General features: G+C 50.5%; 1 protein-coding gene across 3 annotated transcripts in view; it reads left to right on the top strand.

Moving 5' to 3' along the window:
• Positions 1-24,316, top strand: part of MTUS2 (microtubule associated scaffold protein 2) — a 250,065-nt gene that overhangs the window by 173,256 nt on the left and 52,493 nt on the right. Inside the window, exon 1 of one of the 3 annotated variants that reach the window (XM_084760995.1) lies at positions 23,772-24,162. The exons of the other annotated variants lie outside the window; for them this stretch is intronic. Coding sequence (XP_084617121.1) covers positions 24,079-24,162 — 84 coding nt within the window. The 5' untranslated portion in view covers positions 23,772-24,078. Of the gene's footprint in view, positions 1-23,771; positions 24,163-24,316 lie in introns of those variants that run through there. 3 annotated transcript variants of the gene reach the window in all.

Below are 24,316 nucleotides of genomic sequence, written 5' to 3'. Positions count from 1 at the left end.
TTCTACATCTAACTTGTTCTCCTGGAAAGGACGCACGGGAGGAGATGAGTTCATGGGTTCTCAGCCTTCACTAGTGAGGAAGAAACAAACGGAATTTAACACAGGGCAGGGGGAGGCTTTGGGGGTCGGGGTGTGGCTCTCTATGTCTACTGGGGACTCGACATTGATTGTGAGAGAACTTGTGAAGAGGAGAATCAGGTGAAACGACCCAAAATCAGCCTCTGTGACTGGATAGCATCCTCTCTGCAGCCAGCAAAGTGAAGTCCTGAAAGGCCAGACAGGTGAGGTTTTGTCCAGACTCAGGAGGAGCCAGTACCAAGGGACGGAGATCGGGCAGGAATTAGGGGGCAGACAAAGAAGGCTGCGCACAGTGAGGGTAAAGTTCCTAATGGTGACAAGGAAAAGGGTGCAGAGGGCTAAATCCCCCAGGTGGTGCAGGGGAGGATTTGACATCCTGTGGGTGCACGCTGCAAGGCGTACAGCCCATAGCAAGGCTCAAGGAGTGAGTAACCGGTCCAGGAAAACACACGAGAAGGCTGGAACTACTCGGCAGTCTTTTAGTCAGCATTTATTTGTGTATGCTTGCTGTGTCCACCCCAGCATTCGGGCATTAGGTGAAACACACCGTTTCATGTTAACCCCGCGGCAGCCGCCATCATTGGCTTAGACAAATGAGTTCCTTTGGCTAAAATAAACCAGAGCAAACAGGGTTGGTTGGGATCTGAGGCAGGAAACGCTGTGACACTGTAGCCTGTGTTCTCTGTGACATTCTGCGGCCGTCTAGTGAGCCAAGCTTGGACTGAAATGTAGTCCAGGAGAGTAAGGAGAGCCACGGTAGAGAAAGAGCGGGATTGAAAGGCAGGAGCCCGGCTCAGGCCTGCTCACCAGCACACAGCGTCTTCTGTTTCGGGGGGTCGTTGTCTGTCAACTGAGTCCATTATGAGAGAAACTCGAGATAGCCCAGGGAAGTGACCTGAAATGCTGCTGTCGCTCCGTGCAGATAACTGTTTATCCAAACCCCATCCAGTTCCTGCTGCGGGCTGGGAGGGCTGGGGATGTGACACAAAGCCAGCAGGCCATGCTTTGTGCCTTCTGGTGAGGGGACCGATCGGGTCACAGCTGCCAGGATGAAAAGCCATATCGGGAAGTGAGGCTCGTTCTAGGAAGCGGTGTGTGCAGAGAAAGTCGTCCTGGAGGTCAAGGTTAATGTCTGCGTGTGAAAAGCACCATGGTGAGAAGGGTCCGGGCAGCTCCATGGAATGGACTGGAATGAGAAAGAGACTAAAAAATAATAGTAATAATAATAATAATAATAATAATAATAATAATGATGATGATGATGATGGAGGCCGGGCATGGTGGCACTCACCTTTAATCCTAGCACTCGGGAGGCAGAGGCAGGCAGATCTCTGTGAGTTCAAGGCCAGCCTGGTCTACAGAGTGAGTCTAGGACAGCCAGGGCTACACAGAGAAACCCTGTCTCAAGAACAAAAACAAAACAAAACAAAATAGGTGGAGCCCTGGGCTGGGACTCGGGTGGGAGGTTGGGGGGGAGGGTACGATGACCCAGAGACAAGGCTATGTAGAGCCTAAGCCATGATGGCGACTCTGGTCCTCTGAGTGGAGGGTGACCTGGACAGACGTGCATCTGGAAAGTGGATAGGCACAGACCCCAGAGGAGACCCAACAGGAGACTGTATGGCAGCAGGCGACAGGCCCTGGACCCAACCAGATAGGAGCATGGAGATGGGGAGAGTTTGTGGGAGGATGGAGGGGTGTTTGGGAGTAAGTTGTTCAGAAGTCGGAAGGGAAAGGAAGAAAACTGATCGCTGCTTGGGGACCTCCACCAGAGGGCGACACTCACTGAAGTAGAAACAGCCGGGCCTTGAGATGTAGGCTCCTAGAGGGCTGTGAGGGACAGGTAGACATGATGTCATGTGGGTCATGCTGGTGACCTTAAAACTAGCACATTTCGCCTGACATGGAGCCTAGGAATGCCCGGGTGCCTGCTATGCCCCTCACAAGCTGGGTCATAAAGACACAGCGCCCCCCTGCCCATGTCAGCAGAAAGTAAATTCCCCCCCAAATGAGGACATGCTCTAAATGAAAGACGAAGCCTCCTGGGGAGAGGCAGCCCGCCAGAAGAGAAGCCAGACTGGGTAAAGCCACATTTGAAAGGGGAGACACAACCCAATATCCCGAGTAAGAGAACATGACGCTCTGTTGTGCTGGGAGGCAGCAGTGTAGACAGACTACTTGCTGTCATGTGTCTATGGATTGTTTTGTTCCCTGGGTCCAGCCACGAATGCAGACATCTGTTCTTGGCCTGGAGAGATGGCCCCGCAGTTAGGAGCACTCATTGCTTTTATAGAGGACCTGGGTTCAGTTCCCAGCACCCACCTGGAGGCTTATAACCCTTTTAACTCCAGTTCCACGGAGTCTGATGTTCCCTCTGACCTATGCGGGCACTGAGCATGAAGGATACGCAGTCATACATATGTACAGGCAAAACATTCATGCACATAAAGTAAATCTAAAAATAAAAAGAGATTACATGTTCTTGATGTGTTGAGAGCGAGCCGGCTCTCATTTGGGACCCTTGGTTTGTAAAGCCCCTGGGCTGTAAAAGGACAGCGTCAGACCATCGCTCAGGCACCTGCCTCCGGGCCCTTTGAATAATTACACATTTCTACCAAACGGGATTTTATGGTTTTGGTTTTTTTCCGGAAACAGGAGGAAGTGGCTTGCCCTTGCAGGTGAAACTGGCTTTTCTGGAGTGGAGCTGACTCAACCCTCTGTCCAGAAAAAAGTCCCACATCTATCTGGACGGCCTCTCACCAAGGCTCCACCCCTTAAAATTTCCAGCACCTCCCCTGAAATTAATCCATGTAACGATAATTAGTCCACCAACCAGTCCAGCTGGTCAGTTATTGGGGGATCGAGGGGGGTCGCAACCTGTACATAAAGACATGGGCGGGAGAGAGACAGTAGCTCAAGCGAACAATTGCTTGTCAAGAGCTCATTTATTAAAGGTAAGGGCAGGCTTTTTAAAACCTGCTTTAGTGAGGGCGGGGGTACGCAAGGAGAGTAGTGGAAAAGTACAAAATCTTCTGGGTTGAGCCCCGGGAACATTAGCAAGGGGAGGGGTCTTTCAGGTGAGACAAAGCAGGATATCTCTGTGGTTATCTTAGGATCAGATCGCTGTCTTCTCAGGGCTAAGCCGGATGCCTTGCATACCTAATGAGTGGCCCAGCAGGATGTTGGCTGCAAATACTGAATGGGTGGGAGTCGGCCTCAGGCCTTTTGGTCCCTGGCATATTCATCCCTTTTGTTTACTTTGGCCTGAGGGAGACCTTACAGCCCAGCGAATGACCTTTAGGAGGTCACCAGTCATTGTTACAGGATGGCGGTATATTTAAGAATCACTAATGTCCAATGTTTCAGGACAACAGTTATTCTGGACCGGCCAAATTCCCAAGGAGAGGGGGCCTCGCGATGGCCTGAGCCTGCTAGAGGATCGATGCTCAATCTTACCACGCCTATGGTCTGTCCTCCCACCAAGGACCGACCGACGTCTGATAACCGAGACTTATTCGATCGCTCCGTCTCTGACTTACCAGGCACTATCGCGGGTCAGGTCAAGGTGGGCTCAGGCCAAAAGATATAGGGGAGGGCTTGCACAGGTTTACCAAAGGCACCGAGGGCACAACCAGGCTCACCATCCAGCATTCTGCATCCTCGGGAACTGCAAAGGCCGCCCATAGGAACTGCAAAGGCCGCCCGTAGTTAACCGACTGAGGCGTAGGTGAAATCTCCTGGATGGAAATAGAAGTCTCATTTGAGTCCTCAGTCTCCAGGCTGCGGTAGTGAACCTGGATATTCTTGGTGGCAGCTTCAACCTGACTTTTAACAAACCCTGTAAGACGGTTTAAAGTCCATGGGCCAAAGGATAATAGAAGGAGAACACCAACGAGGGGCCCGAGCAGGGTGGGGAGAAGAGTAGTAAGCCAGGGGGAGCCAAGGTTAGGGTTGGGGAAATTCCCCCTTTCAGAAAATTTAAAAATGAGTCGGGGTCATGAATAGTAAAACGGGGAAGAAGAATAACAAGGACACACCAGTCTTTGGAGGAAAGGAAGGTAGGGGCATAGACGATCGAGGTTAAACCAGAGGAACAAGCAAAATGGGTGTTATTTGGCGCGAGAATGTAGGGGAGGGAGAGGTCGGGAATGACAGTCTGGGCGCGAACGTCGCTGAGGGGAAGAGGTTGGGGGGGGGAGCATATGGGGACCCAGGAGGCAAGTACCTATGCCGGAAACAGGCTGGAGGGTAATGCGATTGTCGGGAGCTAAGCCGGTGAGGGTGGGGTAACATTAGTAAAGAGCAAGGTGGAAAGAAGAGCAATACCCTCGTAAAAGGGCGGGGAGGGGGAGAAACACATCCAACATTCAGGAAATGACAAGGAGGAGTCATTTTTTTTTTTTTTTTTTTTTTTTTTTAAGGCCCATATGGAGGCATTTGTCAACTGGGGAATGACATCAGCCGAACTGGGGGGGGGCCCACGGGGAGGGTAGGTCGGAAGGGAGGGGGTGGGAGGGGAGGGAGGCATGGGGGTGGCGGGTTTAGGCGGGGGGGGGGGGGTGTGGCGGGTCAGGAGCAGGAACGGGAACAGGATGATGGAAAATATGATTAGGCCCAACCACTGCAGCGCCCTTACTGGGTACCTTTTTCAGGAGGTGTAACCAAAACGTAAGTCCAAAATCGTACTCTGATTTATAAACACGGAGGCCCCATTTAAATCCACGACCCGTCCAAATGGCACGTTTACCGGGCTCAGTGGAGCGAATGGTCAGGGGGTTGCACCAGCCATTGGTGACTGAACGAGCTACATTGCAAAGGTCTTTAAGGGTCCCAAGAAGAGGATGGCTTCCAGTACGTGTCGCCAGTGGTCTCACACCCCCAAGAGGCACAGTAAAAATCTTGGGCCCCACCACAGCGATGAGAGGGTCCCGGGAAAACATAGAGCCCTCCGGCCCAAGCAATCCCATCTTGGTGTAAGGTTTTGTGGAGCATGATGCGCTCCAGGTCATTACAGCAGCCGGGACTGGGACCACCAACCGAGCGAGAGAAAAAAAAAAAAAAAATGTCTTTCACGCCCCAAGAAGAGGGGCCTCCCAGGGCCAGGGCACAGAGGTCAACCTGTAAATCGAGCCACTGGGGATTAATGCCCTGAGAGGAGGAGGAACTAACAATATCTCCCGCTTGGTTAATAATGACCCAGATAAAATTATAGATTGTATAAGGCTGAGGTTGGCGCAGAAATGCGGCGAGAATCACTTCAGGGAGGCAGAGGCAAAGGAGCGACGTGGTGAGTAGCAACGTGATGCATCGGCGGTATCTTTTTTATCCTAAAAAAGAGCACAATTACATCTTTTCCTCAGGGGAGTTCCCTGGGAGAGGGGGGTTAAAAGGTTTGACTAGGCGCTCAGGTAACCAGCGCGCATTTTGTTCTTTCTGATCATAAATGCAGGCATGACCTTTGCCCCAAATAAGGACTGGGTCGGGTCCATGCCATCGGTGGGTCAGTGGATCCTTCCACAGAGCCTTGGCATAGGTGGAGGAGGTGGAGGAGTGCCAAAGGCGATCGGCCGCCGAATGGCCAAGATCATCCTTTTGTAGAAAATTTAGGATGAACAATGCATGATTGAGAAGCAGGCGAGGCCCTGCTGTAGAGGGATATAGGATTCCTTTGGAAAACTGTAATTTATTAAGCATTGCTTTAAGTGTCTGATGGGCCCTCTCGACAATTCCTTGTCCTTGGGGATTGTAAGGTATCCCCGTAACATGTTTAATCTGCAGTTGGGCACAAAAGGACTTGAAGGCAGAGCTTGTATACCCAGGGCCGTTATCAGTCTTTAATGTAAAGGGTTTGGGGGCAACAGTAAGGCAATACAAAACATGATCAATAACATCTCTAGTAGCCTCTCCAGCGTGCGGAGAGGCGCAAATAAATCCACTAAAAGTATCTATAGACACATGAATATACTTAAGTTTCTTAAAAGAGGAGAAATGAGTAACATCCATTTGCCAGACCTGTCCAGGCATGAGGCCACGAGGGTTGACTCCCGTATGTGGCTCGGGAAGAAAGGTGACACATGCCTGGCATTCTTTAACAATAGCCCGGGCTTGTTCCCGAGTGATGGAGAACATGTGGCGGAGGCTTTGGGAATTAAGGTGGTGGAGGGCGTGAGCCTCCCTGGCCATAGCAACGGGGTCACTGGCGGATGGAACGGCCAGCCCTGAAAGCAGGGGGCGCGTGGCTGAGTCCACCTGGGCATTAAGTGTAGTCAGAGGCCCTGGCAGGGTAGAGTGAGCGCGAACATGACCAACGAAAAAAGGCTGAGAGCGCAAAAGAATAAGCTGTTGGATACGGGAGAAGAGAGGAGAGGCATTAGTAGCAGGCTTAATACGAGGAACCGTCTCGAGGAGTGGAACAGAGGATGCTACATAGGCACTATCAGTATATAGATTAAAGGGAGTATGGGGAAGCAATGTAAAGGCGTGTGCAACAGCTTCCAGCTCAACAAGCTGAGCAGAGGTATGGGGGGTTTGTTTTTGCAGGATAGCTCCGTCCACAGAAAGGGCAGCAACCCCGGTAGAGGAGCCATCAGTAAAAACCAGGGAAGCTTGGGGGAGGGGTCTGGAGCGGGTGACTCTCGGGAAGATGACAGGTTGTCGCTGCAGGAATTGAATTAGTTTATCTGGGGGATAATGATTATCTAATAGGCCGCAAAAAGAAATACAGGAGACCGCCCAATCATCTGAATTTTGAAAAAGCCACCTTATTTGTGTGGCCGAGTAAGGCGTGATAATAGAGTGAGGGTCCCTTCCGAAAAGCCTGGTGGCCGCTTCCCGCCCCTGTCGAATGAGAGACGCAACCAGAGTAGGATAGGTAGGAAGGACCTTAGTGGAGGAGGAGGGGAGATGAAGCCAAAAGAGAGGGGTCCGTTGCCAGAGCAGTCCTGTGGGGGCAAAGAGGGAAGGAAAAATTATGAGCGCGAAAGGCTGGGTAGGGTCAGGAGCCGTTCCACCACCTTTCTGTTCTCCCTCCGAACCTGAGGAATCATGCTCACTATCAGAATCTACAAGGGCCGCGGACGACTGGGAGGGTGTAGGGGCAGGTGGCTCTCCCGAAGTAGCGCCTGAATCAGTGGCCTCAGTTTTTGCCCCGCTCAGGGCAGGTTGGCTCTGGGAACGGGTAAAATAAACGGGGCTGTGGAGGAAAGGCGCGTTGTTAAAAGTGAAAGCCGTTGTTGAAGCTGAAGAATCTTCGTCGCATGGGAGATCTGGTGTTGGAGATGAGCCTCCGTCTGGCAAAAGCAGTTTGGGAGGGAACAAGGTGGCGGGAGCCGGGAGGCAGGGTAGGGCTTAGTAAGGGGAGGGGGAAGAGTGAGCAAGGTAGAGGAGGGAAAGGTTGGCGCCGCGCGGAGGAGGCCATCATCGGAATGATATCGAGCAGCCTCCTCCTCAAGGGTGGCAGCAGCATCCGGATCCAAGGGCTCATCTGGGGCCTGAGAAAGGAAAATGGCGGAATGGCGGGAGGCGCGTGAAGGGGCGAACAGGAGAGGCTGGCGGACCGGATCGGACAGAGGGTGCCCTTTTTGGGGGAAAAACAGGGGCACAAAGTGGTGAACACCCGCGTTCCATAGCGGAAATGGGGTCCTCATGGGTGGGAGGAAGCGACGGATAGAGACGGCGGGAGGAAGGGGAAGGCTTGGACGCAGGCGCAGGGGAAAGATTTTTTAAGGGCTCCGAGGATGTAGGAAGAGAGGAACCCTGCAAAGAGGAACAGGAAGGAACACGAGAAGGAGGGAGAGATTCGCGCAGGCAGAGTTCAGCCACGGAGAGGAGCTGCCTCTCTCCGCTTTCGTTTTCGCCGGACTCAATTATGTCCCGTATAAGGCCCCAATAAGAAAAAATACTGTTCGACACCGCTGTATTACCATCTTTTTTAATAAGTGCATTAAGCTCACGCCCCACCTTCTGCCACTTTTCAGAATGAATAGTAGGTCCATCAATCATGAACCAGGGACAGGTCTGGTCAATAAAAACAAAAAACTCAATCAAATGTTTCTTTTTTACCCTAATACCTCTCTCTCTGAGTACGTCCTTTAAGCCTTTTATGAACTTTGCTTCCTTGGACAGCGAATGGCCCATTCTTGAGATATGCGAACGGATGACTCACCTAATGACGAAGCCGGCCGGGCGAGCTCGGCTGGTCATGAAAACTCCTGTGGACCGGTCCCTTAATCCGTTCGGGAAGAAACCCGCACCTCGAGTCCCTTCGTGGTCGCCAGATGAAATTAATCCATGTAACGATAATTAGTCCACCAACCAGTCCAGCTGGTCAGTTATTGGGGGATCGAGGGGGGTCGCAACCTGTACATAAAGACATGGGCGGGAGAGAGACAGTAGCTCAAGCGAACAATTGCTTGTCAAGAGCTCATTTATTAAAGGTAAGGGCAGGCTTTTTAAAACCTGCTTTAGTGAGGGCGGGGGTACGCAAGGAGAGTAGTGGAAAAGTACAAAATCTTCTGGGTTGAGCCCCGGGAACATTAGCAAGGGGAGGGGTCTTTCAGGTGAGACAAAGCAGGATATCTCTGTGGTTATCTTAGGATCAGATCGCTGTCTTCTCAGGGCTAAGCCGGATGCCTTGCATACCTAATGAGTGGCCCAGCAGGATGTTGGCTGCAAATACTGAATGGGTGGGAGTCGGCCTCAGGCCTTTTGGTCCCTGGCACTCCCCAATAGCACACCCTTGGTTAGTTTTTATCAACTTGACCCAAAGTAGAGTCTGGGAAGAGGGGACCCCCTCCCCCGATTGAAGCGTTGTCACCATCAAATGGAACTGTGGGCACGACTGTGGGGCGTTTTATTGATTGGTGATTGGGGGTGGGGACCGGTGGTCCTGGGTTGTCTAAGAAAGCAGGCTGAGCAAGGCAGAAAGCAGTGTGCTCCTTCATGGCCTCTGCTTCGTTCAGTTCCTGCCTCCCGGTTCCTGCCTCGTCTTCCCTCTGTGAGGGACAGGAAGCTGGAAGCGGAAGTAAGTCCCCTTACCCCCAAGCTGCTTTGTTTGAGTCAGTGTTTTTATCACAGCAACAGAAAGCAAATTAGGACAAGCACTGTGGGCTAGAGGCGAAACCTTCAACACACAGACGAAGGGCTTTTGGATCTGCTGACATATTCCCACCGTAGCGCTCTGGACAAGGAGTTCTTCAGAGTGGTTCAGCTTTGTATCTGCACTATGCCAGCCTGGCTGCCTCATTTCCTCCTCTTTTAAATGACAGAAACAGTTCATGGCTTGGTTTAGGTCCTTCTTAAGGTGCTTACCCCAGGGCAGGGGGGCGCACACATACACTCCGTGCAGCACCCCACAAGGGGCTATGCTGATGAAGGGGGTCTACCTTCTTAGTTTTCAAGAAGCAAAGATGGGCTCAGAGGTTAAGAGCACTGTCTGCTGTTCCAGAGGTCCTGAGTTCAATTCCCAGCAACCACATGGTGGCTCACAACCACTTATAACGAGATCTGGTGCCCTCTTCTGGCCTGCAGGTGTACATGCAGGCAGAGCACTGTGTACATAATAATAAGTAAATCGAGGAGAAACACATACACACACACACAAAGAAGCAAAGATGCCACGCCCCCAGGAGGGGCAGAAGCAAAGGAGCCACGCCCCCAGGAGGGGCAGAAGCAACGGAGCCACGCCCCCAGGAGGCTCAGAAGCAAAGGAGCCACGCCCCCCAGGAGGCTCGGAAGCGTACAGTTTCCTCAGCTTGTCGCTGTCCTGCAGAAGCGACACTGCCCACTTACAGAAACATCTGTCCTTAACTCCCTTGCATCAGGGCAGCCCGCTCACGAAAAACACACGAGTAGTTCAGGAGCAGCTGTTCAAGGCTCATCTCCACACCAAGTGACCTATATTGTATATAATTAAACCTGGACAGGAGATGGAGTTTGAACAATGCGTTTAAGGTAATGAGCATTTTTTGGTGGTGTTTCTGCCCCGCCCCCACTACATCATGGGAAAATCCCCAAAGTAAAGGGGGAAATGTGCGGAGTGTGTTCGTAAAGCATCTCCTTTACGTGACTATGTTCTATGAGAAGAAAAGTCCTGGGAGAAGACAGATCTTTTCCTCCAATGGACAAGAAAGAAGTTTCCAGAATAAAACGAAGCAAGGCTGAGCTATGTTTTCTTGTTTAAGTTTGAAGGAGGAAACCCTGTGCCCGCTGCGTTGCCCACGTTGTCTGAACTTCTCATAAATCATCATCGTTTATCCCCCCCACTGGGTAAGACACACCAGCTTCCTGTGGCCGGCAATCTGGCCTGTGTCTTCCTTGCTATCTGGAAGACAATAGCTGTGGATAGCGACCCCAGTGTGCGCTTTCATGCTCAGCATGCTGGTCTAGAACACACAGCCAATCAAACATGGCAAGAAGGAGCCATATGTGATGTCTCACACCCCTTGAAGACTGTCTGGATCCCACAGAAACGCAGGGATTAAAATAAAGTGTGTGCGTGCACGCGCGCACACATACACCTTATTCCCGCCAGTTAGTGTGTTCTGTGTGGTTTCTTCCTCTTACCTTAAAAAATATATATATATTTATTTTCATGTGCATTAGCCTTCCGCCTGCATGTCTGTGCGAGGGTGCCAGATCCTCTGGGACTGGAGTTACAGACAGTTGTGAGCTGCCGGGTGGGTGCTGGGAATTGAACTCGGGTCCTCCGAAAGAGCAGCCCGTGCTCTTAGCAACCGAGCCAGTTCTCCAGCGCGGTTCCTCTTATGTTAAGGCCGGACATGCGCAGTCATGAAGCCCCTGCAAAGGTGCTGATATTTTGCCCGGGGTACCTTGCAGACAGCCAGGGCTTCTGAGGGACCCAGCCCTGTCAGCGGCCCAGAGATCAAATGTGGCCGTTCCCAAGCTCCATCCCCAGCCACTTGGACTCGTTTCTGCCACTTGCCTATGACAGTTATTTCTAGGTGACAGAAGACCCACATCTCTTACTCTAGTGCTGTGGGTAACCTAAAAGTATCTAGTTGTAAAATACAATTGGGGCGTGCCTATTGGGCTCTAACGCTAGCATTAAGATTTATTTAAATCCCTCTCCTGGTTAGAGTTATCCGATTCTTAGTTTTCTCTAGGGATTCCTGGCGGCAGGGACACTTCTCTGGGCTTCAGGGTCCAACGGGGTAGAAGATCAAGCCAGACTTCAAGGTCACTGCTTGTCGCTGTGAGAGACAACATCGGGTGCCTCCAGGACAGGTTGCTGGTGTGACAACCAGTGTGAGGCATACCAGGTGACGCCACCCTGTTCTCCTGGGGGCCACCAGGAAGACCAGAAGACCCGCCTCTGGTCTCACGGTTTCTGTGGCTGTAGAGCATCCTGGGGGCGGGGCGGGGCGCAGTTCCTGTTTCCTGCGTGGTAATCCTCCTTGTGGCCTACTGGCAGAGGAGGTAATCCCAAAGCAGACGTGGCGGGAACAAATAAGAGGGTCCTTATTGTTTTTCGTTGGCATTTTTCTTTTTTTATTGTCTTCCCTATTTGTCAGGAAAAGGCGGGGCTAGAGCGTTCTGTTAGCCTTTCTTCAGGCCCATGCCATCCCCCACAGCGGTCCTCCTGTGGTCCCGGTAGACTGCCTGTGGCTGTTGCCATAGCCCTCCGGTCACTGATGGCTGTTTGTCCTCCTAAGACTTAGGAAGGGATGCACGCCTTAATGCAGGGCTGCCCTGTGCCAGATGAGTGCAGGTAGAAGCGTAGGACCCAGAAACCCGTCCCGTGGTTTAGGAAGGGGCTTAGCCTTCTGCAAAGAGCCCAGGTCATCGGAGCTTCCTTGGCAAGCCTTCCTAGCACGCTGACACATCAGGCAGGCTAAGCACCTGTCCTCTACTTCAAACACAGAAGAAGAAATGTGAAGCCTAGCATAGCCCCGAGGCCGTTGGCAAACGAGAGGAGGATAGCGGAGTTACACACGGAGGATGGCTTTGAATAAATGAACTGATGGAGCAAATTTAAAATTCAATTTGAATCGTGAGAGAGAGAAAAATGAACAAAGTAGAGAAGAACAGGTCAATGTTTGGGCTTCTGCCAGGTACAACACGTCCCTCTATTGAAGGACGGCCATGCTTCAATAGATGGTAAGGTAGGCTGTTAGCATTCCTATGATAAGCATCCGGAAGTGTGCAGGAGGGAGACCGCTTGGCTCCTCCCGGCAGACAGCGGGGGTGGGGTGGGGGGGCCGAAGGGGGGGGGAATAAGAGCCAATGAGCAGGGGGACGGGGCAGAGGGTGGAAAGCCACTGGGAAGGTAGAACCACGGCAGGTGGCGGGGGGGGGGGGGGGGGGGGAGGAGCTTCTTAAACAGACTTCCGGGATTCCCACAGAAGGCAGGCAGTGTGATCGGATATGAGGGGCCTTGCTATGGTTTTCAGCCAAAGGCGGGACCCACAGGCCTGGCCCAGACAAAAAGAGGGTTCACAGGAGCCAGTCAGAGTTTGTCACAGCTGAATGGATCTGCATCCTCCGAGTGAAATGAGAGCGTTGATGCAGGATATTAAAGAGGGGTCTAATAAAGTGTAGGGAGCGGAGGATACCTGCAATGGTTGGGGTGCAGGCGAGCGTGTGTTGGAACGCTGATAATGGCCGTGTCAGGGAACCCCAAAGCCTTAGACCGTGGTCCGTGTGAGGGTTAGTGACAGAGTGGGCGTGCAGAAAAATGTCCACTGTAGCTCCCCCCAAATGTTTATAGCCCAAAGACTGTTCCCATACACAGATGGCTCCTACCCAGTTAGCTAAGCCTGCTTCCTTGTTCGGCTGTATATAGTATCCCCACCTCTCTGCTCAATTCTATATAAATATGGTGAGCTGCCAGGGTACTGTAGTTTCTCCAGCAGAGAGCTCAGCCCACGCCCACGTGGTCCCTGTCTCTCTCTCTCTCTCTCCCTTTCTCCCCGCCCCCCCCTCTCTTTCTCTCTCTCTCTCTCTCTCTCTCTCTCTCTCTCTCTCTCTCTCGCTCGCTCGCTCGCTCTCGCTCTCGCTCTCTCGCGCGCTCTCGCTCTCTCTCGCGCGCTCTCTCTCTCTATCCCTCTTCCTCCTTCCCTCTCTCTCTCTCTCTCTCCTCCTCCCCTCCCCTCTTGTGTGCATCTGTCTTTTCTTCATCCCCTTGCTGACTGCTGATCCCCATCCAGTCCAAGTCCCTGGAAGCTGTGCAGGATACAGCAATAAAGAGTGGGAAATATTGAAAATGTTCAATTGAAATATTATAAATAAAAGGTTCAGTACGTCAATATACTCAGTGGACAGTCTCACCAAGAAAACAGATCAAGTGGAAGACAGAGTATTAGGGATGTAAGAGAAAAGCGAAAGTGACAAAAAACCAAAAAACAAAAAACAACCCCGTATGAATAGACTTACGTGATCAGTGGGACTTCATTTAGAAACTGGATGTACGAACCCTGAGCATAGATGATGAAGCTGAAACTAGGACCGCAGAAAATGTATTCAATAAAGTCATAGCGAAAAAGTCTCTAAATCGAGAAGATAAAGTGTCCATCCAGGTACAAGAGATACTTTTAATGCCAAATAAGATTAGACACAGGCTTTCAGGCATTATTATACTGTGGAGTGGTCTCTACATGTTAATCAGGGAGTGACCTCAATGCTACAGTCTTGCCAGTAGGCAGACCAATCAGACTCGCCCCCCACCAAAAAAAAAGAATCAGCCATCAGAGTTAAGTGACACTGTAGCTCAAATAGACTTAACAGACATCTGTGGAGCACTTGACATAGCCACTGAAGAGAATTTGTTCTTCCCGGCTGCCCACAGCACCTTTCCTGAAGAAGCTCACATTTGAAAACAGAGCTGGAAAGACAGCTTATTAATTAAGGTCAGAGGACCCACGTTCAATTCCCAGCACTGACACCATAGTTTTAGGGGCTCGCGTACCCTGTCTGGGCTCCTGGAACACCACACATGTGACGAACAGACATACAGGCAAAGCGCTCGTATGCATACAGATAAAGAACCGAATACTTGACAGCCAAGGCTACACAGAGAGACCCTGTCTCGAAAAACTCAAGTGCACATGTGCAGCTTCACATCAAAACCATCCACCACCACCACCACATGGGCCTCTTTCCAGCATGCAGGGTGGTTCAGTGTCAGCCACTGAGCCATCTTGCTGGTCCCACGGTGAAGTTTTAGTTAGCCACAAAGGAGAATAAAATTAGCCAGGTGTGGTGGTGCACACCTTTAACGCCAGCACTCGGCAGGCACAGGCAGACAGATCTCTGTGAGTCTGAGGCCCAGCCTGGTCTACAGTTGTTACAGTCCAAGAGTAGCCACACAAACCACTCAGACACCGATCTCAGATACTGATGGCTTATTGAATGCGCACCCCAAGACTGACTGTGATCAGGGCTGCAGCCCAGACTTGGGAGCTGAACTGCGAGCCTGACCAGCTTTTTGGTTTTTATAGGAAAGCCAGGTGCAGAAGAGAAGGGTAGGGCAATAACACAGTCTAAGTTCATTTTTGCTAACTAGGCCAAGTATTATCTGCTGACCTTTAGCCTGATTGGTCCTGACTGAGGCAGGTGAGGTGGTAGTTAGAGCCTCCGGAGTGAGCCGAGTAGATAACTAATGATACCACTGAGTCACAGTAAGATATGAGGTCAATTGATCTGACCTTTTAGAAGCATTATTTGTTGTCAGCAGTATCAATCACATGTGGCAGGCAGAGCCTGAGAATTTGAACTTACTTTCACCTCATCATCAAGACGGAGACTAAAGACAAAATGGCTATAGCTAGGCTAAAGGCTAAAGCAGGTCCTCAACACAGACTATATAGGGAGTTCCAGGACGGCCAAGGCTACATAGTGAGACACTGTCTCAAACCCTCCCACCCACCCCCCAAATTAAAATATTGTCATTTCATAAAAGAGTGGCTAAAACTGGAGATCATTGTATTGAGCAAAAGTAAGTCAAACTCAGAAGGACAAAACAAGCGTGTTTTCATTGACTTGCAGACCCTGCGATACACGAACCTGCAGATACATAATCTGTGCATTTCTATAAGTGTCTGTATAATACACTTGTGAAGGGAGACTGGGGGGGGGAGGGGACCAGTTGGGGAGACTGGGGGGGGGAGGGGACCAGTTGGGGTGACTGGGGGGGAAGGGGACCAGTTGGGGTGACGGGAAGGGAATGGAAAGGAGTGAATGAGGGCACTGTCATGTCCTCTGTGAATAAAGGGGGATGGAAGGAAGGAAAATCAAGCCTGTGCTCACTCATCGTTCATGAGATGATGTCTTCGCAGCCACAATGCCACTTAGAGGTCCATACAGGACTCCCTCGCCGTGTTTAGAGGCTCACCCTGGCAGCTGCGTGAAGAGTGGGGTTACAAGAGAGGCCCAAGGGAATGGAAGGTCAGTGTGCAAGCCCTTGACAGAACTACAGAAGGGAAGGGATATGTGTTAGTTACTTAGTGCTGCATGATAAACACACTGACCCTCCCCCCCCCCCCAAAAAAAAGCTACTGGAGAAGGAAAGGGTCACAGGCCATCGTTGAGGGGGCAACCAAGGCAGGGATGAAGCTTGCTTTCTCTTCTGCCTTGTCTAGCTACCTTCCTTCCTTCCTTCCTTCCTTCCTTTCTTTTTAAAGAGATTTATTTATTTGTTATGTATGGAGTGTTCTGCCTGCATGTACACCTGCCTACCAGAAGAGGGCACCAGATCTCATTACAGATGGCTGTGAGCCACCATGTGATTGCTGGGACTTGAACTCAGGACCTTTAAAAGAGCAGCCAGTGCCCTTAACCTCTGAGCCATCTCTTCAGCCCCCATAGCTACCTTTTATACACAGCCCAGGCCCACCTGCCCAGGGATGGTACCACCCACAGTGGGCTGAGCCCTCCTTTGTCAGTTAGAAGTCAAGGAAGTGTTGCACAGACATAAATGTATTTGCCCTGGGAAGTTCTTCAGGCCAGCTCTTCAGCTGAGGCCCCACCTTCTCAGGACACTCCGGGTTTGTTTCAGATTGGCAGAGACCTAACGGAAGTTATGGCTCAGTAAACATGGTATGAATTGGAAATACTGGGCTGGAGGTAGAATGTTTGTTATGGACAGGGATCTGGGTTCAAGTCCCAGCACTGTAACCATGACATATATTTTTTATTTTATTATATTTTATTATATTTTGTATTATATTATATTAAGTCAGCAGTGCATTTAATGTACCTAGCATAATGGCCATCAGAGCCTGGTAGCAAATCCCACTGTAAATGTGGCTCCCCTAGTGGCCACGGGGTGAACTGCAAGCTGCAGTCTTTGCCACTAGAAAGCGTCACACTGGAGGACTGAGCTGCACAGTGCCAACCCAAGGAAAGACCCAAGTTCAAAACTTGTAGTACAGGTTCTGCTGAGAGTGCAGTGCTTTCACACCAGATGCAGAGACCTACAGCCAAACAATGGGCTGAGCTCGGAGTGTCTTGTAGAAGAGTAGGAGGAAGGATTGAGGGGTGCCGGAGGGGTCAAGGACGCACAAAAAGACATACAGGATAAACCAACCAAGGCCCGTGGCCCTCATAGAGACTGAACCACCAGCCAAAGAGGATGCGTGAGCCGCACCTACATTCCCTGCACATATGGAGCACATGTGCAGCTTGGTCATGCTGTGGCCACCTAACATGGATAGGGGATGTCTCTGACTCTGTTGCCCACCTTTGGACCCTTTTCCCCTAGCTAGGCTGGCTGCCTTGTCTGGCCTCAGTGGGAGGGGATGTATTTAGCCCTGCTGCAATTTATGTGCCAGGGATGGTTGGTACCCATAAGGGGTCTCACCTTCTCTGAGGAGAAGGGGTGAGGGAATGGGGGAGTTTAAAAAAAAAAAGTAAAAAGAAAACTGACTGTTCAATTCCCAGCAACCACATGGTGGCTCACAATCATCTACAATGTGATCTGATGCCCTCTTCTGGCCTGCAGGTGTATGTGCAGGCAGAGCACTGTATACATAATAATAAATAAATAATACACCTTTAAAAAAATATAAGCATAAGAATTGTCAATCATGGAACACACAGTTGCTAGACCATACTGTGTGGGGAACTAGTGAAAGGAAAAATAAAAGGGGAGGAGGGGCAGCTTTCTTGGCTCTCGGTTCATGGTGAGTGAGCCGAGGTGCTCTGTCCTGAAATGAAGAAAGGCAAGGAGGCTGCGGGCTAAGAACCTGGGCCCACCCCCCAATGAGGGTACAGTGGAGCCACAGGCAAGCCTTGATGTTTTAAACAAGCCTGCTGCTCTTCATAACAGGGCTGGGCTTAGTAATTGGCTTGCCTGAAATCTGCATTCTTAATGGGGCCACCAGCTACGCTGTGCAGCAACTCAACGACCCCTTTGGGGATTCCCCCCTACCCCAACCACCCTCCCCCTCCCCCTGTTTTGCTTAAATGGCTGTTTTCAGAAGACAGGAGCATAACTCTTCTTGACAGAACGTATCGATATATTCATTATGTAGGGAGACTGCTGTCATGTCATGTTTGCAAAGCACGATGACTTTCTGGTCTTTGGGAAAAAATTGGTACCTTGCAAAATGTATCGTTAGTACATCAGGAAAGGAGCGAAAGTGTCTTTGTTGGCACCTCTTCCTGTCGGCTCTAAGATGAAACAAATAACCCAGTCTGTGTTTCTACAGTGGCATAGTTCGGGATCTTGCTTTACACGTGTCAGGAAACAAGTTGGAGGCGTTCGCAGACCCACAACCTTGTGGGTTTGTGTGGTTGTGCTGAGCTGTGGCGAGGGATGTATCAGACGTCGTATTATATGTGAGTCTCAGCTAACACCTGCAGAAGGAGTGCCCACAGCCCACATCTGCGGGACTGTCACCTCCTCGAGGTGAACTTGAGTCCAAGCCAGACCTGAGAACAGGGTTAGAGAGGAGTTAAGAGGCAGATGTCGCCTGTGGGCGCTCAGTGGGGCGGCTGGTCAGGTCTGCCCAAGGTGGGGACAGAGGGACAGAGTCAGGGTTGCCGTCCAGGGCACTGAGGGCTTGAACCTGATTGATTTCATGGGCAAAGAAGGAAAAGAATTGGAGATCAGCACAAGGTTGTCATTAGCTGGGGTTAGAGGCCAGAGCCTCGGTGCGTGGCGGCGGCATCATAGTGACGTAAGAAAATGTCCACAGCTTTTAATCAGCATGTACTAATCAGCAGGAGCCAGGCTAACCCTCCCTACCCCTAAATCACTGGACCTTTTCCATTGTTCGTTTGAAAATGGTTCTTGCTAAACTGACCAGGCTGGACTTTCTTCTTCTTCTTCTTCTTCTTCTTCTTCTTCTTCTTCTTCTTCTTCTTCTTCTTCTTCTTCTTCTTCTTCTTCTTCTTCTTTCTTCTTCTTTTCTCTCACTGTGGTGGCTTATCTTCTATGAATGAATAGCAGTTTTCTAATAAAGTTGAGTATTCCGGCTTAGAATGAAACCCTTTTCTTCTGGTTGGTAGTTTTGCCTGAAGAAAACATCCCAGCTGAGGAGGACCAGCCCTTGGAGCCTCCTTTGCCCTCCCCAGCTCCCTCCAGCTTGACTGCATCCAAGCTTGAGGTGCAGCGGCAGTTTGCCTCCAAGAGAATACAAGTGGCCACTTTTATTCACTTTTTAAAAATATACATAACATCTTACTACCAAAATTGTCTTTTCTGAGGTGCTGGTTTTGTTTTGCTTTGTTTTGTTTTGTTTTGTTTTGTTTTTCAGATAGACTCTTCACAGTAGCCCAGGTTGACCTAGAACTCACTATGTACCTATGTAGCTTAAGTTGGCCAGAAACATGTGGCAATCCTCCTGCCTCAGCTTTCTGAGAGCTAGGATGACAAGCAAGCATGTGACACAATTCTTAACTTTAGCTACATTAACTATTTTTAAATCGTAGTTAAGTATTGTTTTTTTAAAAATCTGTTATTTTGCAGTGTGTGTGTGTGTGTGTGTGTGTGTGTGTGTGTGTGTGTGTGTGTGTGTGTGTATGTGTCTGAGGGTCCAGGGTTCACTGTTAAATGTCTTCATCAATCACTCTCTACCTTACTTTTTGAGACAGGCTGTCTCACTGAACCAGTGTCAGGCCAGGAAGCTCCCGGGATCCTCCTGTCTCAGCCCCACCAGCTTCTTATTTTTTTTTTTTAATGAAGGTGCTGAAGATCTGAACCCATGCAAGTGAGGGCTGTGCTGCCAGCTGCCTCTCCAGCTCCTGGGATGTCTTGTGATCTTGGTTTTTTTGTTTTTGTTTTTGTTTTTTTAAAAAAAAGCAAGCAGAGGGCTGGGCGCGGTGGCACACGCCTTTAATCCCAGCACTCTGGAGGCAGAGACTGGTGGATCAGTGTGACTTCTAGGCCAGCCTGGTCTACAAAGGGAGTCCAGGACAGCCAAGGCTACACAGAGAAACCCTGTCTCAAAAACAAAAAACAACAACAACCCCCCCCCAACCAAAAAAAAACAACCAGAAACTCTGTGGCCACTAAACAGTCCTCCAACCTTTCCTCCTGCCAAGACTGCCACGGTGCCATTTTGTCTCTGCATCTGGTGATAGTTCACACAGTCCCACCCACACAAGTGTGTGTATGGACCTATGGTGTGTGTGTGTGTGTGTGTGTGTGTGTGTGTGTGTGTGTGTGTGTGTTGCACATATGATGGGGGTATGTGGGTGGTGCGTTAGGGTTCTTTGAGTCATTTGTTTTGTGAAAGGGTCTCCCTGTGTAGCCCAGGCTAGCCTCCACCTCACAGTCCTCCCGGGTGCTGAGTGTACAGGTGTGTCCCACCATGTCCAGTAAATGTGTGCTTTGTGTCTTGAGGTGAAAGGTGACTTCCTCATTCAGCAGCATGCCCCCTCTCTGTAGAGCAGGATGCCTTGGGAATATGGGGCAGGGTCCTGCTTCCTGCTTTCTGAGTCTTTGTGGGGTGGAGCTCCTTTGCACAGCGTGGGCTTCCTGGCACATGTTCTTTCATGTAGTTCTACATACAACTTCGTGTCTCGTCAGCGTCTTAACCCTTTGCCCCAGGGTTGTGGACTTTAGTGTGACAGCAAGCCACGGTCACGCTGGCGGCTTCTGCGGAACCTGTGCCGCCGCCACAGCCTTGCAGGGATGTTCCCAGCCTTCCTCTTTGTCGACTTGTTTCCTCCGTGCACTAATTTTGGGCTCTCCTGGGCCTCGCTCTCCACCTCCTTCCCCAGCTTCTCCCCAGCCTGGGAACACGGATTTAGCTCGCCCCAAATACTGTGTTCCGATGTGGGAGTGCGTCCACGGCCAGAAGAAAGTCCTAAGTCAGAGCATCTGTCAGAGTGGGAGCATCAGGGGTTCACAGCAATGTAGGGAAATCTCTGCTGTAGCTCTCAGCTGCGACCCAGAGATGTCCTTAGCTCTTGTGTTGGTGGCCGCTCGGAGTTTCTCAGGACATCCCGAAAGTCTCATATGACGTCACAATGTCGTTAGGTCGGCCATAGGGACGGACAATGGATGGCTAAAGATAGTTCAACAATTTGACTGGATCTGCAACATTCTGACTCAACATAATCATGATGTTCTAACCAGTCAGCCAACCTTATAGAATCTTTAACATGGTTGCCATGGTTCTTTCTTTCTTTTTTTTTTTTTAAGTATGTTTTACTCATAATAATGTCCTCAAAGTCCAACCATATTCTAGAAGAGGTCAAACCTCTTCTTCGATGTTGGTGGTATAGTAGTAGAAGGCCCTGCGTGCATGTGGATCTGCCAATGATTTTTCCCCCCTCCTTTTTGTTAAGCCAAGTGACATCCCATTTCCTGTTCATGCTGCTCTGAACATAGTATGCAGAACCTCCACTTTGTACCCGGTGATTTTTCTCTCATGGCTTCAAAAGTCCAAGGAAGACCCGGCCCAGGCTGAAGGAAAGGTTCCGTGAGCATCCATTTCTCTGGAGGGGCCAGTCTGGTTACTGTCCTATTGCTCCGAAGAGTCACCGTGACCCTGGCAACTTAGGAAAGATAGGGTTTAACTGAGGGTTTGCTCACAGTCTTGTGAGTCCTGAGCATCCTGGCTGTTACTGTGGCCGCAGACATAATGCCAGAGCAGCCGCCGAGAGCTTGCATCTCAGCCACAAGCAGGAGCTAGAGAGCGTGTGACACTGGACCTGGAACGGGCTTTGGAAACCTCAAAGCCACTCTCAGTGACAGACCTTCTCCAAGGAAGGCCACGCCTCCTAATCCTTCCCAAACAGTTCCGCCATCTGCAGGGCACACGCTCAACTGTATGAGCCCGTGGGGGCCTTCTCACTCAGACACACATAGCCAGCACACATAGCTCCCCACCCCACAGAGCCTGCGCAGCGCATGGTCCCTGCCTTTCCCCTGTACATTTCGAAGCAAATCGAAACATATTCCTAATAATGAAGCGCAGAGGACGGGCTCAGATGGAAAATGCCTCATCCTCCTGCCTCCCACTGCATGAACATTGAGACAGGGTGTTATCTCTAAAACATCATTTCAAAACCACACGAGTGTGTGTATGCACCTATGGTGTGTGTGTGTGTGTGTGTGTGTGTGTGTTGCACATATGGTGGGGTAATGTGGGTGGTGCATTAGGGTTCTTTGAGTTATTTGTTTTGTGAAAGGGTCTCCCTGTGTAGCCCAGGCTAGCCTCCACCTCACAGTCCTCCCGGGTGCTGAGTGTACAGGTGTGTCCCACCATGTCCAGTAAATGTGTGCTTTGTGTCTTGGGGTGAAAGGTGACTTTCTCATTCAGCAGCATGCCCCCTCTCTGTAGAGCAGGATGCCTAGGGAATATGGGGCAGGGTCCTGCTTCCATGGTGACAAATGATGCTGAATTTAATACCCCTGTGCACGTCCCCTTGCTTGTTGAGTCCTGCTGTGGGGGGAAAGGGAGTGCGTTGGTCCAAAGTGTATGGATGCTTAGCAGTTTGTTAGCTGTAGTCAAACTGCCATCCTCAAGATGCTCCTGATTGATCCGTTAGGCCCGTTAGAGGCCAAGAAAGGCTTCCTCTTAGTCTTTTAGCACTGGTGCCAACATTCCGGTTTGTTCTTTGCTCACCAAATAGTCCTCTCTACAGAAAACCACACGGCTTCTACGACTTAACTAAAATCTATGGGAAACTCTGTTAAGAGTTTACCTACTTTCACCATGCTTGTCTGCTTATATAGCCGTACACAAAATTTCTTTAAAAAGTAATTGTGTATTCCTTTAGATTTATCGTGGTGTTTACATGTGTGCGAGTGTGCACATGCGTGTGTGTGTGTGTGTGTGTGTGTGTGTGTGTGTGTGTGTGTGTGTTGTGTGCCCTCAGAGGTCAGAGGAGGATATTTCATCCCCTGGATCTTGAAGGGCTCTAGCATGCTGGACCATGGCAATCATGGCGCCAATGGGTTTTGCTTTTTTGCCCTTTTCCCTCTCACTAAACTGTTAGATGACATTCCTAAGCCACCAAGGTTTGCTCCCGTCCTTGGCCACGGACTCATTCCTGAGACTGATCACCGAGGTCCGACTATCAAAACACCAAGGTGCAAGAATCAAAACTCATTAATTTGATTAACCTAAGTAAAACCCCAACCAAGCCAGGTGCGGTAGCACATGCCTGTAATCCCAGCACTTGGGAAGCAGAGGCAGGCAGATCTCTGTGAGTTCGAGGCCAGGCTCATCTACAAAGTGAGCCCAGGACAGCCAGGGCTACACAGCGAAACCCTGTCTCAAAAAAGCAAAACAAAACAAACAAACAGAAAACCAACCAGCACTTACACACATCACAGCTCATGCTAACACACACCTCCCCCTTTCCCTTGCTCAGTAAAGGATCTGTTTGCATTAGGTTTGTGCTTGGAAAGTGGTGTTTGCCCGGTGCCTGACCCGGGTCCAGCGAGGAGCATCCGGCAGTATGTGGGTCCCTTAAGAGCTGGAGTTCCAGGTGGTTGTGAGCTGGCCCGTATGGTGCTGGGAACAGAACTCAGGTCCTTTGGAAGAGCATCAAGTGTTCTTAACCACCGAGCCATCTGTCTAGCTTTGTAATTTTGTGTATTTGTTAATGATAATTTTTAGAATTTTTTTTTCTGTGGAAAAGCTAATCTTTAGGTATTTGCTCATCTTACTTTCAGGGTTGCATAAATACGTTTTAAAATATAAAATCTTTTGGTTTTTTGTTTTTTAAAGAGAACTTTTGGCCCCTGCCTCTTTTCTTTCATTTTGAATTAAAAATTACAATCTGACTAGCAAGTACAAGTTCCCTAAGACTTTTAGGACATTTGTTAAGGGGAAATAGCTGTTCCTACCCCAATTTCAATCTTAAGCACTTGAGATACTTGAACTGTGTGTGGAGGGCAGTGATCTTACAGTCATAGCGATTATATTTTATACGTAAACATAGCATCAAATGAGGCTCAAGCAACCACTTGGGACATAAGGATTTGCCCATGAGCCTCCTGTTGGCAGTGGACTGGGGCAGCAAGACCTTGCCATTGGTCACTTATACCTTGCCGTTGGTCACATTTATAAATATGTTTGCTCCTTACCCAGACAGGCAGCCAGGGCTGGAGGTGAGGCCAGCACGCCTCAGTCCAACCCCCTACCCCCGGTCCCCGCGGGTCTCCTTTTGTGTGCCTTGAGTCCTCTCTAGGCGTGTCTGTGCAAGACGGAGACAGGGCCGCACCCAGAGCAGCCTGTTATCTGCTCAGGGAGATGCAGATAGCAGGCTGGGTTGTCAGGCGACAGTTCATCCGCCTGGCTCTGAGGATTCCGGGGAACGAGGGTGGCCCTTGTGCTGCTGCTGTTGCTGCTGCTGCTACCGCCGCTGCTGCACCGCCTGCCGGGCTCCTGCCGCCCCTCCCTCGCGGGAGGATTTGCCAGCCGCCCCGCCCTCTCCTCCCGGGTCCTCCTCTCCGCAATCGCTGAAGTTATCAGGAGAAATAAGGTAGCCCGGGAGACCACATGGAAGTTGTGGCAGCTCCCCGAGGCGTCTCTATGGGAGCCAGCCCCTCGGCTTAGGGACCGTTAGCTGACACGTTGAATGCAGGTGCTGCGGAGCCAGCCCGCCGGGATGGGCCACCGCTGCTGCAAGCCTTATATCTGCCTCCAGTGCCTGGATAAGACGGTACTTGGCCTTCCCTGTCCTCTCTTCCCCTCCTCCTTGGTCTGGGCAAAGAAGGTGCGAGCATCCACCTCTGGCCTCCGCCTCCCTCGCATGCCTGTGTGCTTTGTTGGTGAGCAGGAAGCTCCGGGTTCTCCTTCCAGGGCGCTGGTTCGTG

Source organism: Acomys minous (genome assembly GCF_964271855.1).
Source record: "Acomys minous genome assembly, chromosome: 16".
In the NCBI taxonomy this organism is placed as follows: domain Eukaryota; kingdom Metazoa; phylum Chordata; class Mammalia; order Rodentia; family Muridae; genus Acomys; species Acomys minous.
Note: the sequence above shows the minus strand (reverse complement) of the source record. Positions and strands in the feature narration are given on the sequence as shown.